This window comes from Aethina tumida, chromosome 4, assembly GCF_024364675.1.
Source record: "Aethina tumida isolate Nest 87 chromosome 4, icAetTumi1.1, whole genome shotgun sequence".
In the NCBI taxonomy this organism is placed as follows: Eukaryota; Metazoa; Arthropoda; class Insecta; order Coleoptera; family Nitidulidae; genus Aethina; species Aethina tumida.
Window position 1 is genome coordinate 2,895,957 of NC_065438.1, and position 16,305 is coordinate 2,912,261.

Here is a 16,305-nt window from a genome sequence, read left to right on the forward strand (position 1 = left end):
GTATCTATAATTTAATGTAATAAACTTTTTCCATATTGTTACAGTGGCGTAGAACTTGGGGGGGGGGGGGGGTTCCCCTCTTTTTTTGCCTCATTTTTTACGCCACTAAATATTTATTAAAACTATTAACTTTTTTATATTCTATGCACAATTTAGAAAAAAAAACATCTCTTTAATAATTTTCATTAACATAGCCATTTTAGAGATATTTCAATTTTAATATTGTCAAGAAAATTAAACATTAAACCCGAAATATTTCCAAAACGGCTGTAATAATCAAAATTAATCAAGAGCACTTTTTTCTTTCAAATTGTGTAGAGAATATGAAAACCTTAAGAGTGTCGTAGAAAACAGGGTGGGGAAAAGGAGGGGAACCCCCCAAACCTACGCCCCTGTAACAATGTATAAAAAGTTTATTACAATGAATTGTAGGTCTGTATCTTAAGATAATACATATAAAATTTGAACACGATTGGAGCAAAGGTAACAGAAAGAGAAGAAACAATTTTTGAAATTTAAATTTGAGAGTCTGTATTTTTTTCAGGAGAAACTTTAGGGAAAAAGTTTATTAAGATTTTCTTCATTATTAGGCGTGCTCTAACTACTCCCAAATTTTTCCATATATTTAAAAACATATTGTATATATATATACAGTGTGGCCCATTTGAAAACTCATAAAATTTGAATTACTATTACTTAAAATTCTGAGATACTTTATATATTTTATTTCAAGTTTTAATTGTTAAAAAGTAATATATTCATTAGAAAAATAAAAGAACTTCTGAATTTAAATAAAATATATATTTTTCTTTCTATTTTTTATTATAAAATAAATTTAAATGGTGATAGAAAATTTTTATACCATTTTTTATTCTTAACCTAAAATCGAACCATTAAAGTTACAGAGTTGTTTCCATCTTATATTTATATATACACTGAGTATCTTTAGTTGCCTATAAGATAAAAGCATATAACAAATTAGGAGAAGAAGAGGAGAGAAATATAAATAAAACTCAAAGTAGAATAGTTTTATTCAAAAAAATTGAAATACATATTAAAAATAAAATAGTAAATTATTATAATTATTACTAAGAATTTCAGTTAAATTTGCATTTGGAGAAGTCCATTTCTGGGTGTTGTTCCATAAACCTGAAATAATAATAATATTAATGGTAAAAACAGTCATAAAATGCATATAATTTAATTACTTTTTGATAACGTCTTGTTTCTTTTGATCGTCACTAGTGGGGAGGCCCAATTCCTTTTGACGTTGATCATACATCATCTTCTCAACCAACCCTCTGGTCTCGCCGTCCAAATCACTCAACTTCGATGGCTCGGGATTGATTTTCTTTGTGCTAATTTCGGGATCTGAGTTGACTAGTTTACTCCACCAATTCATTTTATTAACCTAGACAAAAATGCACATATAAAAATACATCTAAAAATAAGATTTTAAGTCCCAGTACCTTTTCTAAGTTGAACAAAATAGTCTTTCCATCCTCGATGACCCACGTGGACTCCTCCAGCTTAATCTCGTGCGGGAAATCATCATCGATAATCGGCGGTTGTCCTTTCACGCCGCAAGTGAGACGCTTCTTCGCCAACTTGACCACTAGGTCCTTCTGTTTCGCCCTGAAGTTGATATTTAACGGTACGCGTACCTATAATAAAACGCAACCATATAATAACAGTACAACGTAATAAAATAGTTTTTAAATAAATAATTACAAATAACAATGTTTGTAGTTTTATTGCAATTTATTACAATTTTCTATGCGCACGTGGTTTATGAGCATTCATGTCCGTAGGGCAACGTAGCTAAATCGCAAAAGGTCGCCCAATTAATTAAGATTTTATTGTACGTGTTTAGTATGGGCAAGGCTGTTAATTAATTAACAAAATAAAGCCTTGTTTGGCGATGTTCACTTAGTATCATGTCGGTTTTAATCGTACGATTATGGGTTATACTTTTTCCTGCTAATTGGATCGCCTTTTCCTGATTAGAGGATTATTGGATTCGGATTTAACAGGCCACTTCAAGTACAGGTATCGCAGTTGGAATTAAACGAGTTGGTGTGATGAATAGTTGAAGTCGGGCAATTTGTAAACATTTAGAATGTTGCCTGATACAACAACATATATTTTACCTGTTACAAAACTTATAAAGATAAAGTAGCAATTAAATAGGTCGGTATTACCAGTAAGCGTGAGAAATTATTTGCAAACCTAAACAAAACTCCCACTCAAACACTAAACAACTAGTTGTACTAATAAATAATTGCACTAGTCAACAAATTTTCATAAACATCTTCCAAAATAAATTTTTTACTTGATAAAATGTGGTAGAAATATAAAACAAGGAAACTAAAGTCCTCTATTCACCCAAGAAGACTAATTTATTTTATGTGATTATTAATGGTTGAAAGTTAGAAAACACAGAAATTCAATTACAAATAAATCCCAAATTAACAAAGTTATAAAGTCATATAAAGGATTAAAATAATTTTAAACAAATCAACAAATATAATTAAAAAAACCCATTAAAATCTTCGATTTCTACGTAAAATTTTACCCAAGACAATTTATTTTTTTATGCAAAACGATGATTTACGATGGACTTGACATCGTATGTGGGACAAACGTTCGTTAATTGCTCTTGGTCATTTGATAATTAATTAATATTAAAAAAGTCTTGTGAGCGAGGTTGGGCAACTAATGCAGCAATAAAAATGCAGGTGAAATGATGAGGGCACTCGGACTAAACAGGATTAAACTGTAATTAGTGCATGGAGGCCAAACTGCTAATATGAAGCGTTTCCTTGTAGGTTTTCTCGAAATTCGTCACAACCCAACATACTATTAGTAATATTTATGAAACAATAAGTAAACATAAGAGTTTTAGTAAACTATAAAAATTAATGGTGTCGTAAAAATAAATAAGATTTTTACTAGATTAATTATGAACGATATTATGTATGATTTATAGGTGTGCATATACATAACAACAACAAATTTTTATGATTATTTATTTATTAATTGAATTTTAATGTAATACGAAAAATAATTAATTAAAATTTTTTAGCAAAGTAGTTTTATTAGACCAAAATATGTTGTTTTGGGATATTATTGTGAAATATTAATGTTTATTAATTTGTTTAACTTAATTAAAAATTGAATATTTATAAACCAATGTCATAGAAATTATAAAACAGATTAACATGCAAACATATTTTAATAACACATATTTTACCACAAAGATATAGTAAATTTAAGAAACTCGGAATAAGAAAGTAGTAATGAAAGTAATTTTTCAGTTTTATTTTTTTTTAATTCAATTTAAATTACAAAATTTAGTTTCTTTTATAATATTAAATTAAATATATTTTTTTCTTTTTTATCAAATTGATTTAAATTACATATTTATCATTTTTTTTCTTTTAAATTACGTAAGTTTATTATTTTATTTTTATTAATTAAATGTATATTTTTTAAATCAATTTAAATTTTGTTTGTTTTTTTTTATTTTTAAATTAAATATATATTTTTTTAAATATATTTTATTCCTTTTTTTAAATTTTAAATTAAATATATTTTCTTTTAATTTAAATCAATTTAAATTGTACATTTTATTGTATTTTTCTAAAATTTAAATTAAATGTTTTATTGTTTTTTGATTTCAAATTAAATATTTCATTATTCTTTAAATATTAAATTAAATAAATTTATTTTTTTAAATAATTAAAATAAATTTTGTTTTTTTTTTTCATTTTAAAGTGAATAACTTGATTTTTTTAATTTAAATCAATTTAAATTGTATATTTTATTGTATTTTTTTATTAATTTTAAATTAAATAAATTTATTTATATTTTTAAATTAAGTCAATTTAAATATTTTATTATTTTTTTAATATTAAATTATATATTTTTTAATTCAAATCAATTTAAATGAAATATTTTATTGTATTTTTTTTTTAATTTTAAATTATATATTTTATTGTATTTTTTTTAATTTTAAATTAAATAATTTATAATAATTATTATTTTTTTAATTTAATCAAATATTTTGTTTTTTTTCTTTCATTTTATATGTATATATATATATATATATATATCTTCTTTTCTAATTAAATCAATTTTAATTTATTTTATACTTTTTAATTTGAAGAATTCAAATCAATTTAAATAAAATATTTTAAAATTATTTTTTAATAATAAATCAAATTAAATTATATATTTTATTGTATTTTTTATTTTTAAATTTAATAATTTATAATAATAATAATTATTATTATTATTATTATTATTATTATTTTAATTTAATCAAATATATTTTTTTTCTTTCATTTTAAATTATATATATTTTAAATCAAATATATATTTTTTTAGTTTAAATTAATTTAAATTATACATTTTATTGTTTGAGATAAATTAAACATCTGAAGAATTAATGTCAAAAATTTTAATTAACTTTAGAATAATAAAATAGTTATAACCGATTAAAATATTACTATGATCATTAATTTTTCTTAATACAAATAAATAATAAAAAGAATAGTTCATATTTCAACATATCAAATACGTTGAAGAAAATTTCTTGAATTTGTTATATTAAATAATAAAATATTTTAATTTATTTTGTTTTAATCACAATAATTTAAATTTTTGACAGTATAAAAAATTTTGAAGAATTTGAATTCAATAATGAGTGTTATAATAATTAATAATTAGTGTACTAATAATTAACTTATATGAAGCAATAAAAGAGTTTATAAATAGGAATATATTTTTATTTGTATTTTCCAGACAAAAACCATAATTTTAATTAAAAAATTTCTTAATTAAAAAAAAACAATCACCGCATAACAAAAATAAACAACATCCTGAACAAATAATGGGATAATTTTTAATTAGCCTTTGTGAGAGTTAATTAAATAGTTATAACTATTAAAATACACGATTATAATCATGTATTTTAATGGTCAATTTGTTGCCACATGTTTTGGCAAGCTTATGGTTAATCTGGCACGTTTCCCCAACACACAAAACAATTCAATTAGTTAATCCACAAACAAAAATGGATTTAGCATTGCATGCACCGTCCGAGATCCCCCATCAACTTGCCTAATACATCGAAATAAACGGTGGCAAACCACTTGCAGCGGCGACGCCCGTCGATTTGTATTCACGCGGGGTTTGTGCCACCGTGTCGGCCACTCAAAAACAAATAAATTATGGCAGCTCGTCGTGTTTGGGTCAAGGCTGGATTAACTGTGAATCCTATGCCAGCAAAATGCAGGCCGGCTGTCGTCGGTCCGCCACCTTGAACGCCATTAATTCGTTTTACACACGAATCCATCAAAATTCTATAAAAAAACATCAATAACAATGACCGCGTGATATTTATTGGGCAATTTTCCGTTGGATTTGGTCGTTGGACAACTATTGAACCCGTTGGACGTGTCACAGTGTGTGTGATTCATTTGGTTTTCAGGAATCTGGGTTCGGGTTCGTCGCCTGTCCGTTCGTTCGAATCTCTAGAACTTTGGTGTTGGGAGAGGTTCGTTATGTAAGAAGAAATTCCCAACGTCTGATTATGCATAAATAGTCGCATAATTTATAAAAATCAACTTAGAAAATGATGATGTTAACTGAAAATTGCTGAAATTATCACTTGAAACAATTATTTTAAACAATACAACGTATTATCATTTAATTTTTGTACAATTTATTGGTATTAACCACATATTAGATGCTATAAAAATATTATTAAAATGTTTTGTTAATGCCTGGAAAGTTTATTATCTAATAAGAAATTATATATTTAGTACTTCCTTCTAGAAATACAATATCCAATTATTACAATGGTAAGTACTTATTGTGATGACGTCACATCCATTTTAAATTAAGAGCTTTCATCCATCAAATTAGTAAAAAAACGAAACTCATTGCATTTTAAATCTATATGTAAATTTCGAGAGTTTTGTTTACATCATACTTTTACAGCACCAAACTTTGATGTAACATGTCTGGTTCGTAGATATTTTGTTTGTAGTACCACTCTCTATTTTCAAGAAGTTCTCCAAGGAAAGTTTCTTTGATAATTCACAGAAATACATGATCGAGAACAACTAATCATAATTAGTATAGTATTAGTATAATATCTTCCTGTTACATCAAATTTAAGTTCTTCGTCATTTGTAGCTGCTTTTTTCTGAAAACTACAAAGTTTGTGCATGAAATTTCAGGCCAAAACTAAAACCATTATGTTTAAATAACCCTTTGTACTCAAGTACAACTAAAAACAAGACTTTTAGGTCGATTTTAATAGTTGAAAAAGTGAGGACAAGTGTCCAGCTCATCAACAAATTTGATAACGTGTTAACATTAAATTTTAAGATGCAAATAAAGGTGCCAAAGTCTCTCATGAAATATTAAAACCATTGTGTGAATCTGAAGACTGTTTACAAGCAATAAGAGCAATTTGAAAACGGAAATGAGTCGCCTGAGGACAACCATCGGTCAGGACGTCCTTCGACGACCTCAGCGATCGTTCCATGTCCTCCAAATATTACAGGGGCATACTGCAATGTTTGTGAAGCAATAAAGTAAACAAAATTCCCAATTTTCTTCCAAAGTTTATAATTTTGTTCATAATATCTCTGTTAAAAAATATATTTTATTATAACTCTTACAGTTATTACTACAAAATAATGTTACGAAAATAATTTGTAAGGTCAGGTTTTAGGTCAGGTTAGGTTTTAGGTCATAAAACCATTGTATAACTATATAGAATGTTTAGAAGTTGAAAGAGTAATTTAAAAGGTTAAACTGAATCAGGTTAGGTTAGGATAGGTTAGGTTATTTCAGGTTAAGTTGGGTTGGACTCTTAATAAATATTAAGACCATTGAACAACTTTATAGACTGTTCATAAGCTGTAAGAGCAATTTAAAAAGTTAGACAAGATTAGGTTAGGTTAGGTGAGATTAGGTTAGGTTTTGGTTAGACTAAGTTAACTTTTCATGAAATATTAAGACCATTTTGTGTGTGAAGAAATATAAGGAAACGAAATTCCTGTTTTTATATCAATTTTTAAATAATTTTATAATTTTGTTAATAATATCATTTTTTCCTCTAATGTATATTAAAAAAATTAGTTCTTAGGTTAGATAGGGATAAGTTAGGTTAGGTTAAGCTAAGTTAGCCTCTCATAAAATTTAAAATCAACGTATTATTAGACTATATAATAAAATAAATAAATTTTAATTTAAAAATTAATATTTTTGTATGACTATAAAAATAAACAAAGATATTATTGTGAAATTAAGTTATGAAACAAATCAGAAATTAAAGAAACAGTTATTTTAAATAAAATTTATATATGGTGGAAAATAACAAAAAAGTTGATTACAAAATGAAGGTATACAAAGTAATGAGGTAACTAACACAAAATTAACAAGTTAATTGGTATCCCATAATTATAATGGGTTCGCAAAAACAGTAACAATTAAAACCATTAAGTCTCTCCAGTGTCAATGTCGCATTTGATCGATTCAATGCCTGAAGATGACGAAAGCGTCGATAGAAATCGTTCGCTGGGAATACAAAGCTGAAAATCGAAAGAAAATATCGACGAGACTTTCTAAATTGGCCCGAGGCTTAACCGTGAGCTGAAATCAAAACTTTATTCCGTCCGTTGATTGGACGGTGATTGCAAAATGTTACTTCTTTTCATGAGATTGTTGTAACGGACTTTGTTTGTTTAATTAGTGTGGCCTGCGGGTTAATTGGCGAGTGCATTGTTCTTATTGTTATTGTGGTGATTTTTTTTGTTTGTTGTGGGTGAGATCTCTCTGCAGATGGAGAGGGCCAACAAGTTTAAAGAGGTAGATTAATTAATATTAAAAACAGACTAGTTAATTTATTTAAACTTGGCTAAAAATGCAATAAATTGAAGAATTTAAATGATTTTCATAGAAAATTTTTGTTTAACTTTAACTCATTCGTTAATAAAGTAATTTATTTTATAAACAATTAAATGTAATTAAGTTTTAGTCTTAAAATTAGGCAATTATTACAAAAATGTGTATTTATAATATCTAATTAGAAAAATTATTTGATTGATTAATACTGACAGATGCACCTCTGATTTAGATTCAGCAAATATCTTCGTATCTCAAGCATCAATTCATCAAGCTCACAGTTTAATAATTCATACAGTTACCACATGCATAAAATGACATACAGTAAATCAACAATTTCAGCTTGAATAACACGTCAGATTCGCATACAGAGTCAGACGTCGTAAATGTAATGAATTAATTAACAAACTTTTCACGGCGTTTTGTAATTAATTTAATAAAATCGACAAAGACCATCGACTGGCTTCGATTGCGGTAACCAAGTGAACAATGAATGTTGCGGTTACGCCGTCAGTAATGGACAAATGCAGAAAAGTTTTTACACGTTCCGGCAATAAAAAGTGCATAAAAGTTAATCTAGATATAATGAATAAAGCAAGTGTTATTTCAGTTGGTAACAAACAAGAAGTCAATCAAAATTAAGTGTATGCTAATGGAAACATGAATGGTTAAATGTTGGGACAAGTTTTCTTTAATTTAATTCTTTTCTTCAGCAGGAATCATATTTTCCATATTTCAATTATTGATAATGCAAATTCATTTAATATTCATAACTCACATAAATTGAAATATAATATATTGAAAATTATAATGAAATTCCTTTCATTTTTCAGTCTTCAGCAGGAAGTTATATAGGCTATATTTCAATGAATAATAATGAACAAACAACTCCTCGTTTATTTAATGTTCTTAATTCACATATAATTAAAATTTAATGTGATGGAAATATTAATGATTATTATTATTATAAGGACTTCTTTTTATGTTTTGCAGGCCATACTTCAATAAAAAATAATAAAATAATGGAAATTCATATATTTATATTTCTGTTTTGTACAGGAAATCATTGGCAACATTTCAATGACTAGAAATAAAATAACAATAAAATTATAAAAACTTCTTTCTGCCTTTTGCAGGAAATCACAGCTGTAATTCAATTAATAATAATTAAAAAATCGTAGTTTATTGTGTACATATTTGAAGCATAATGTAATGAAACTATTAATGATATAATGAAATTTCTTAATACATCTTCCTGAGTTCCGCAGGAACCCACATCGACTTTATTTCAATGAATAATAATGAAAAATTCGTTATTTCTTTAATATACTTAAACCTATATAACTTAAGTATATAGTAAATATAACGAAATTATTAAATTTATAAAAACTTTCTTTCTGTATCTTGCAGGAAATTAGTGTATATTTCAAGGAATAATAATAAAAATTGGTCATATACATTGGTCATTCATATATTTGATATATAATGTAATAAAAATATTAATAACATAATGAAATTATTTAATGCCTCCTCTTATACAATTGAAGAATAAAATAAATATAAGAAAATTATTAAATTTATTAAAACCTTCTGTCTGTATCCTGCAGGAAATTACATAGAGTATATTTCAAGTAATAATAATCAAAATTTGTCATTTATTTACAATGCATTCACATATAATGATATAATAAAAATAATAATAACATAATGATATAGCTAAATGTCTCATCGTTTTGAGTCCTGCAGGAAATCATATTATCTTTATTTCGATGAATGACAAAGAAAAATTCGTTGTTTATTTATTATAAATAATCCTTATACAATTGAAGAATAAAGTAAATAAAAAGAAATTATTAAATTTATTAAAACCGTCCCCCTGTATTCTGCAGGAAATTATACAGGTTATATTTTAAGAACAATTAAGAAAAACTGTTCATTTATTTAATATATATTCTTATATAATTGATATATAATGTTTTGAAAATAATAACATAATTAAATTATTTAACGTCGCCTCTTTTTGAGTCCTGCAAGAAATAATAATAATGAATAATTCACCGTTTATTTAATAAATTAAGTAAAATAAAAATGGGTCATTTATTTATATTTACTCATGTAATTGATAAAATATAAAGAAAATAATAATGAAATAAATTGAAATCTTCTTTCTATCTGTTGCAGGAAATCATACTGATTATAATTCAATGAATAATAATGAAACCTTCATCATTTATTTAACGTCCATAATTCACATATAATTGAAATAAAATATAATGAAAATAATAATGACATAATGAAATTTCTTAATACCTCTTGTTTCTTTGCAGGAAATTAAATAGCTATGTTTGAGGGAATATTAATAAAAATTTGTCGTTTAATTAATATTCTTAATTCACATGTAATTAATAGAAATTCAATACAATGAAAATATTAAGGTAATAATGGAATTCGCTAAAACTTCCTCTTTGTTTTCAGCAGGATATCATACGGGTTATACCTCAATGTAAAATAATCAAAATAGCATTGTTTATTTACAATTTCATAATTTACATATAACTGAAATATAATATAATGAAAATAATGATAAAAATGTCTATTTTTGTTCAGCAGGAAATGGTATTAGATATATTTCAACTCTTCTAATGTACAAAATGACTTTGCTTATTTAATTTTCATAATGAACATATAATTAAAATATAAAATGTAATGAAAAAATGTTGTTTATATAATTTTCATAATTAACACAAACACTGGTGCACTCAGGTTCTCACGGTGCTCAAAAAATATCCGCCTGAACCTACAAAGGAATTTTTTCATATAAAACCTTCAAGTAGGTTCTGTTAACGAACCAGAAGGCCACACATAATAAATTAACTTTGCAGGTAAAACAAAATCATTGTTCGATAATCGGACGTTTTTGCGGAACCACTCGAATCACTAAATTGAGTTGGCAAACAAACCTGAAAGCTGCGGCCGTGACTCAATTGATAGTACGACGAGTGTTTTCTACGTTAAGGAGTTTTTCTTATTAATTTTTTGCAAGTGACGTTAATTACTTACGTCCGGGGTATCCAGTTTGGGTTGGATTTCGAATCGATTAATTGATCACGTAACAGTGATCGATAAATCAATTACGTCGCAAACTTTCCGTCAATCAAACGCCGTTAAGTAAATATTCATGTAACTAGTTATTATATTAAGTCGTCGTGATCCCCGGAACCCTTAGCCAAACAAACGTGCCGGCAAAACTAAAAAATTATGCAACTCGCCGACATTGATCAAGAACCAAAACAAAGGATCGAAAGTATTGAGTAATACAGGGAAATAGCCGTGGTTGGAACCGTAACACTTAATAAAATCGATGGTATTCATTTTTTTTCTCTTTAGATACCCGATTCCTTAATGAAATGGGGCCGTGAATGTTTGCACATTGTCCGTCAAGGCCTCACGGACCGCGAACACGAGCTGACGGATCGACTGGAAGGCTCAGGCGTACGTGCGCAAATCGGGCGACGCCCCAGGGCGACTGTTATCGGCATCTACTTCCTACATTCGTTAAAAAAACTGAATAAATAGATTGGACTAATTTGGTTTTTAACAGCAGTCAATTATTTAAATGGAACAGGATTAAAAATGCGAATTAGAGTCAACAGATTTTTTTTTTCAGATAATAAATTCTTAATAAGAAATATATTTTATAAAAAATAATAACTTAAATTATAATATAATCCTTAAACGTTATAAAATATAAATAAAATAGGTGGAACTTATTTTATATTTCTATAAATATTTTTAGCATTAGTCACCCCAAATATTTATTAAAAAATTTAAAAGTAAGCTTTATCTAAAACATGTCAATAAAAACAAATTTGTAAATATTTAATAGAAAACGGCTTCAAAAATAAAAGAGTGAATGAACTTATTAGATATTCCCAAATCAAGACAAATATTTTTATGACTGGTCACCCAAAATTTTAATTAACAATGTAAAACTAACATACCAAATTTGAGAAAAATTGTAAACTAATAAATCTTAAAGCTTGTCCGATTTATTGATTCATAAAATTAGCTTCTTCTTTGCAAATTAACTGAATAATCTGAATCAAATTATCACCTAATATGTTAATAACCAAGTTAAGTGGGAAAGTCCTAAACTCCTGTTAACAATCCACATGATGATAAGGTCATGAAAGAGGTCAATAATAATAAAATCGACCACAAAGTCAAACTGGACAACAGGTTAAGTTTTTTAAATAATTAGATTACCATTCCCACACTACATTACTAAATTAAAGAATGAAATATGTGTTTGTTGTTGTGACATATGGACACTTTTATTGGTATTTTGTTTTAACTATTTTAATATTGCTACTGGAACAAAAAGACTTTAAAGAGAGAATTTTTATAAACAAACAAATTAATTATGTATTCATGAGTTCACCTGCAATTAAAACTAACAAGTTTTTAGACGTAAATTCATAAAAAAAATTTAAAACATCGATTTAATATTTAATATATTTACCATATTCAATAATAATGTCAATAGTTCACAGATATGCATTCTTCGAAATACAAATTTTCTTATTAAAAATGTATGAATTGGATTGTTTTTAAAGTTAACCCTCCTTATACATAAAAAAGTTGTAGAAATTAAAAAAAAAAAATATGGTGCTTTTAAATGTTAATTATTAATTTAATTGTGGAAAGAATTTAAGCTTAAAATTTAAAATATTGATTGAAAATAACAATTCAATCAATTTTGTAAATTTAAGATTAATATTTTAAATATTATAAATTTAAAATAATTTTTTCAAATATAATAAATTTAAAATACCTATTTTATTATTATTTTTTAATTTAAATAGTTATTTATAAATTAACATTTTATAAATTATAAATTTAAAATTACATTTTCATTTTTAAGTAAATAGCTCTATTTTTAATTTTTTAAGTATAATATTTTAATTAATTATTTTTTTTTTTTTAATTTAGATGTTAAGCTTAATGTTTCAAATATTATAAATTTAAAATAATTTTTTTATTATTTATTTTTAAATTTTTCAACATATTTTAAATATTATAATTTAAAATACCCATTTTTAATATTATTATTTTTAATTCAATTGTTTATTTTTAATTTTTTACATACAATTTTTCAAAAAGTACAAATTTAAAATAATAATTTTTTATTTAATTATTTATTTTTTTAATTCAATTTTTATATTTAATTTTTTTATCTTATGTTAATATAATAAATTTAAATTACCTATTTTATTATTACTATTTTTGAATACAATTATTTATTTTAATTTTTCATATTTTTATTATTTTTAGTATAATATTTCAAACAATATAATTTAAAAACAAAAAAATATTATTATTTAAATTTAGACAGTTATTTCTATATTTTAAGCATAATATTTCAAAATATAATAAATTTAAAATAATATTTTATATATATATATATATATATATATATATATTTTCAACATATTTTAAATATTAAAATTTAAAATACCCATATTTCAATATTAATATTTTTAATTTAATTGTTTATTTATAATTTTTTACACATAATTTTTCAAAAAATATAAATTTAAAATATTTTTTATTTAATTATCTTTCTTTAAATTTAATTATTAATATTTAATTTTGTTATCTTAATATTTCAAATATAATAAATTTAAAATACCTATTTTATTATTACTATTTTTGAACACAATTATTTTTTTATTTTTTTATCTTATTTTATTATTATTTTTTAATTTAGATAATATTTATCTATTATGATTATAATATATATTATACTTTACATTTTATTTCAAATATTATAAATTTAACTAAATAATACTTTTTATATTTTTTTGATTTAATTATTTGTTTTTATTTCTTTTAAATATTAAACTTTAAATTATCTATTTAATTATTTATTTTTTTTTAATTTAATTATTATTTTAATTTTTATTATTTACAAATTTTTATATATATTTTTAAATTTAATTGTTTAAATTATTTTTTTTTTAATATTTATTATTTTCAATTTCTATAGACTGAAGTTCCAAATATTATAAATTTAAAGATTTTACTTTTTTTAATTTAAATATATTTTTTTAAGGGACAGTGGGACAGTACTTTTCGAATTTTAAAAAGACCATGTAACTTTTTCCTGCAAGCTACGTGCAAACTACGTGATCACGTGCCACAATTCGGCAGTAAATTTTTTTTCGGTCGATTCGATCTGTTCAATTAAATTACCATAAGATGAATAAAGATAAACTTTTTTACGATAATAACGATCACCTTTTTATGCGTTTGATTTAAGTGAATAATTCCCATTAATTTTCTGCTTTTTATATGACAGTAAAATTGCTTCATCCGCCATAGAAAAACACCATAATTAACGAATTACAAAGATGTTTAACATTAATTTTAAAACGATGACACAAATTAATAAATAGCTCGTGCAAATTTAAAAACGTACAGGAGAACTCGTTGCAAAATTCCGCCGACTTTTTTAACGAGTAATAAAACGTTAATATATCCTCGAAACAGATATTGCCAATAAGAGTTTCGCAATTTTGAACATGCAAACAGACTATGTCCTTAAAACTGGTCTATTTAAATTTTTTCGACGTGATACTGTCGGGGGCAATAAAAAAGTTGTTTACAAAATACAAATTTGAATCGACTCGAATTTGTTTTATTTCAATTTTTTCGCTATTAAATCTGAATAACGCGTCATCGTTTTGCTCCTCAATGACTCGCCATCATAAATATTCCTATTAGGGGCATCTACGTGATCGAACAAATGCCAGAAAAAAGTTATGGCAAGATGGAAAAAAAGTGGAACATAGCGCCAGTTAATCTCGGCATCGGGGATCCGGTTTCGGCCGTGCTGTGAACAGTTATCAAATTTTTAATCCGGGATCGGAGCTATTACGGTCGCCTTGTTTACCAATAGGTTTTTTCTGCCAATGTCTCCATATGGAAATTTGTTTGTCTTATGGTCTGCCTTAAGGTTTATCGTTTTGATCTGTTAATTTCTTTGGAATATGACCCGCTAACGGATCTGGTTTCGGAATAATAAAGGGGCAATTACATTTTAATTAAAATAAGTACAAGAACAAAACATTTTATGATATATGAATTAAACACAAAGGAGGCTGAATGTGCGCACAATGAAATTTCAACAACAAAAGGATTACTTTTTTTCCTGTTAACCTTTTTAAAACGGCTAAACTTGAAAATAATGCTTTTATCTTTAAACAATTACCTTTATAAGATTACACACAATATGAAACATAATTAATGATATAAAAACAACTCTATAGACATCAAAATTGTTAATTGTTTCAATTAAGGAATTTCTAAAGGAATTAATTATTGTTTTTTATGAAGCTTTAAAAATTAAAACTATTTAAGCCGACATTTATGGCTTTTAAAATTTGATATAATTTTAAAAACATAACAACATTAATGTAATTAAATTAGTATTATACATATATAAAAAATAAGTATATTATTTATAATTTTAATACAAAAGATATTTTGATTATTAAGTTTCAGTTAAAAAATTCAAAAACAATTTATTCCTATGTTTTATAAATATTCATAAGAACTAAAGCAATAATTTTATTAAATTTAATCGTTTAATTTTAGTTTCAATTTAAATTAAAAATTTTAGTTTATTTATTTATTTTTTTTGTATTAATAACAATTTTTCTAATAAATTTATATTTTATATATTTATATTATAAGTTTAAAACAATAATTTAATCGTTTTTAAAATAATATTTCAAATATTAGAAATTTAAATAATTATATTTTTTAATTTATATTGTTTATTTTTAATTTTTTAAACGTAATTTTTCAAATATAATAAATTTAAAAAATTATACAATTTTTTTATTTAAATATTTATTTTTAAATTTAATATTAATTTTTTAAGGTAGATATTTCAAATATTATAAATACAAATAATATTTTTTATAATTTTTATTGTTTATTTTTAATTTTATAAACGTAATTCTTCAAATATAATAAATTTAAAACAATTTAATCTAAATATTTATTTTTAAATTTAATTTTATTTTTTAAGGTAGATATTTCAAAAATAAATTAATTTTTTTTTTTAATCATTATTGTTTATTTTTAATTTTTTAAACGTAAATTTTCAAATAAACAATTATTCTTTGTTTCTATTTAAACATATATTTTTTAATTTAATTGTTTAAATTTACTTTTTTAATGTTGAAGTTTCAAATATAATAAATTTAAATAATTTTTTTAATTTATATTGTTAATTTTTAACTTTTTAAACATAATTTTCCAAATATAATAAATTTAAAACAATTATTCTATTTTTTATTTAAATATTTAATT

The 16,305-nt window shown here is 24.0% G+C and overlaps 2 protein-coding genes across 2 annotated transcripts in view; one reads left to right on the plus strand and one right to left on the minus strand.

The window, feature by feature from the left end:
• Positions 1-1,013: 1,013 nt before the first annotated feature.
• The window catches only part of LOC109599525 (nuclear migration protein nudC), an 89,443-nt gene continuing 74,151 nt past the window's right edge, over positions 1,014-16,305 (minus strand). Inside the window, exons 4-6 of the mRNA XM_049966976.1 lie at positions 1,470-1,664; positions 1,209-1,411; positions 1,014-1,149 (exon numbers count right to left, since the gene is read on the minus strand). Of these exons, the coding sequence (XP_049822933.1) occupies positions 1,098-1,149; positions 1,209-1,411; positions 1,470-1,664 (450 nt within the window). The 3' untranslated portion in view covers positions 1,014-1,097. The remainder of the gene's footprint in view (positions 1,150-1,208; positions 1,412-1,469; positions 1,665-16,305) is intronic.
• The window catches only part of LOC109599528 (uncharacterized), an 81,189-nt gene continuing 72,649 nt past the window's right edge, over positions 7,766-16,305 (plus strand). The window contains exon 1 of the mRNA XM_049966977.1: positions 7,766-7,887. Within this exon, the coding sequence (XP_049822934.1) occupies positions 7,861-7,887 (27 nt within the window). The 5' untranslated portion in view covers positions 7,766-7,860. The remainder of the gene's footprint in view (positions 7,888-16,305) is intronic.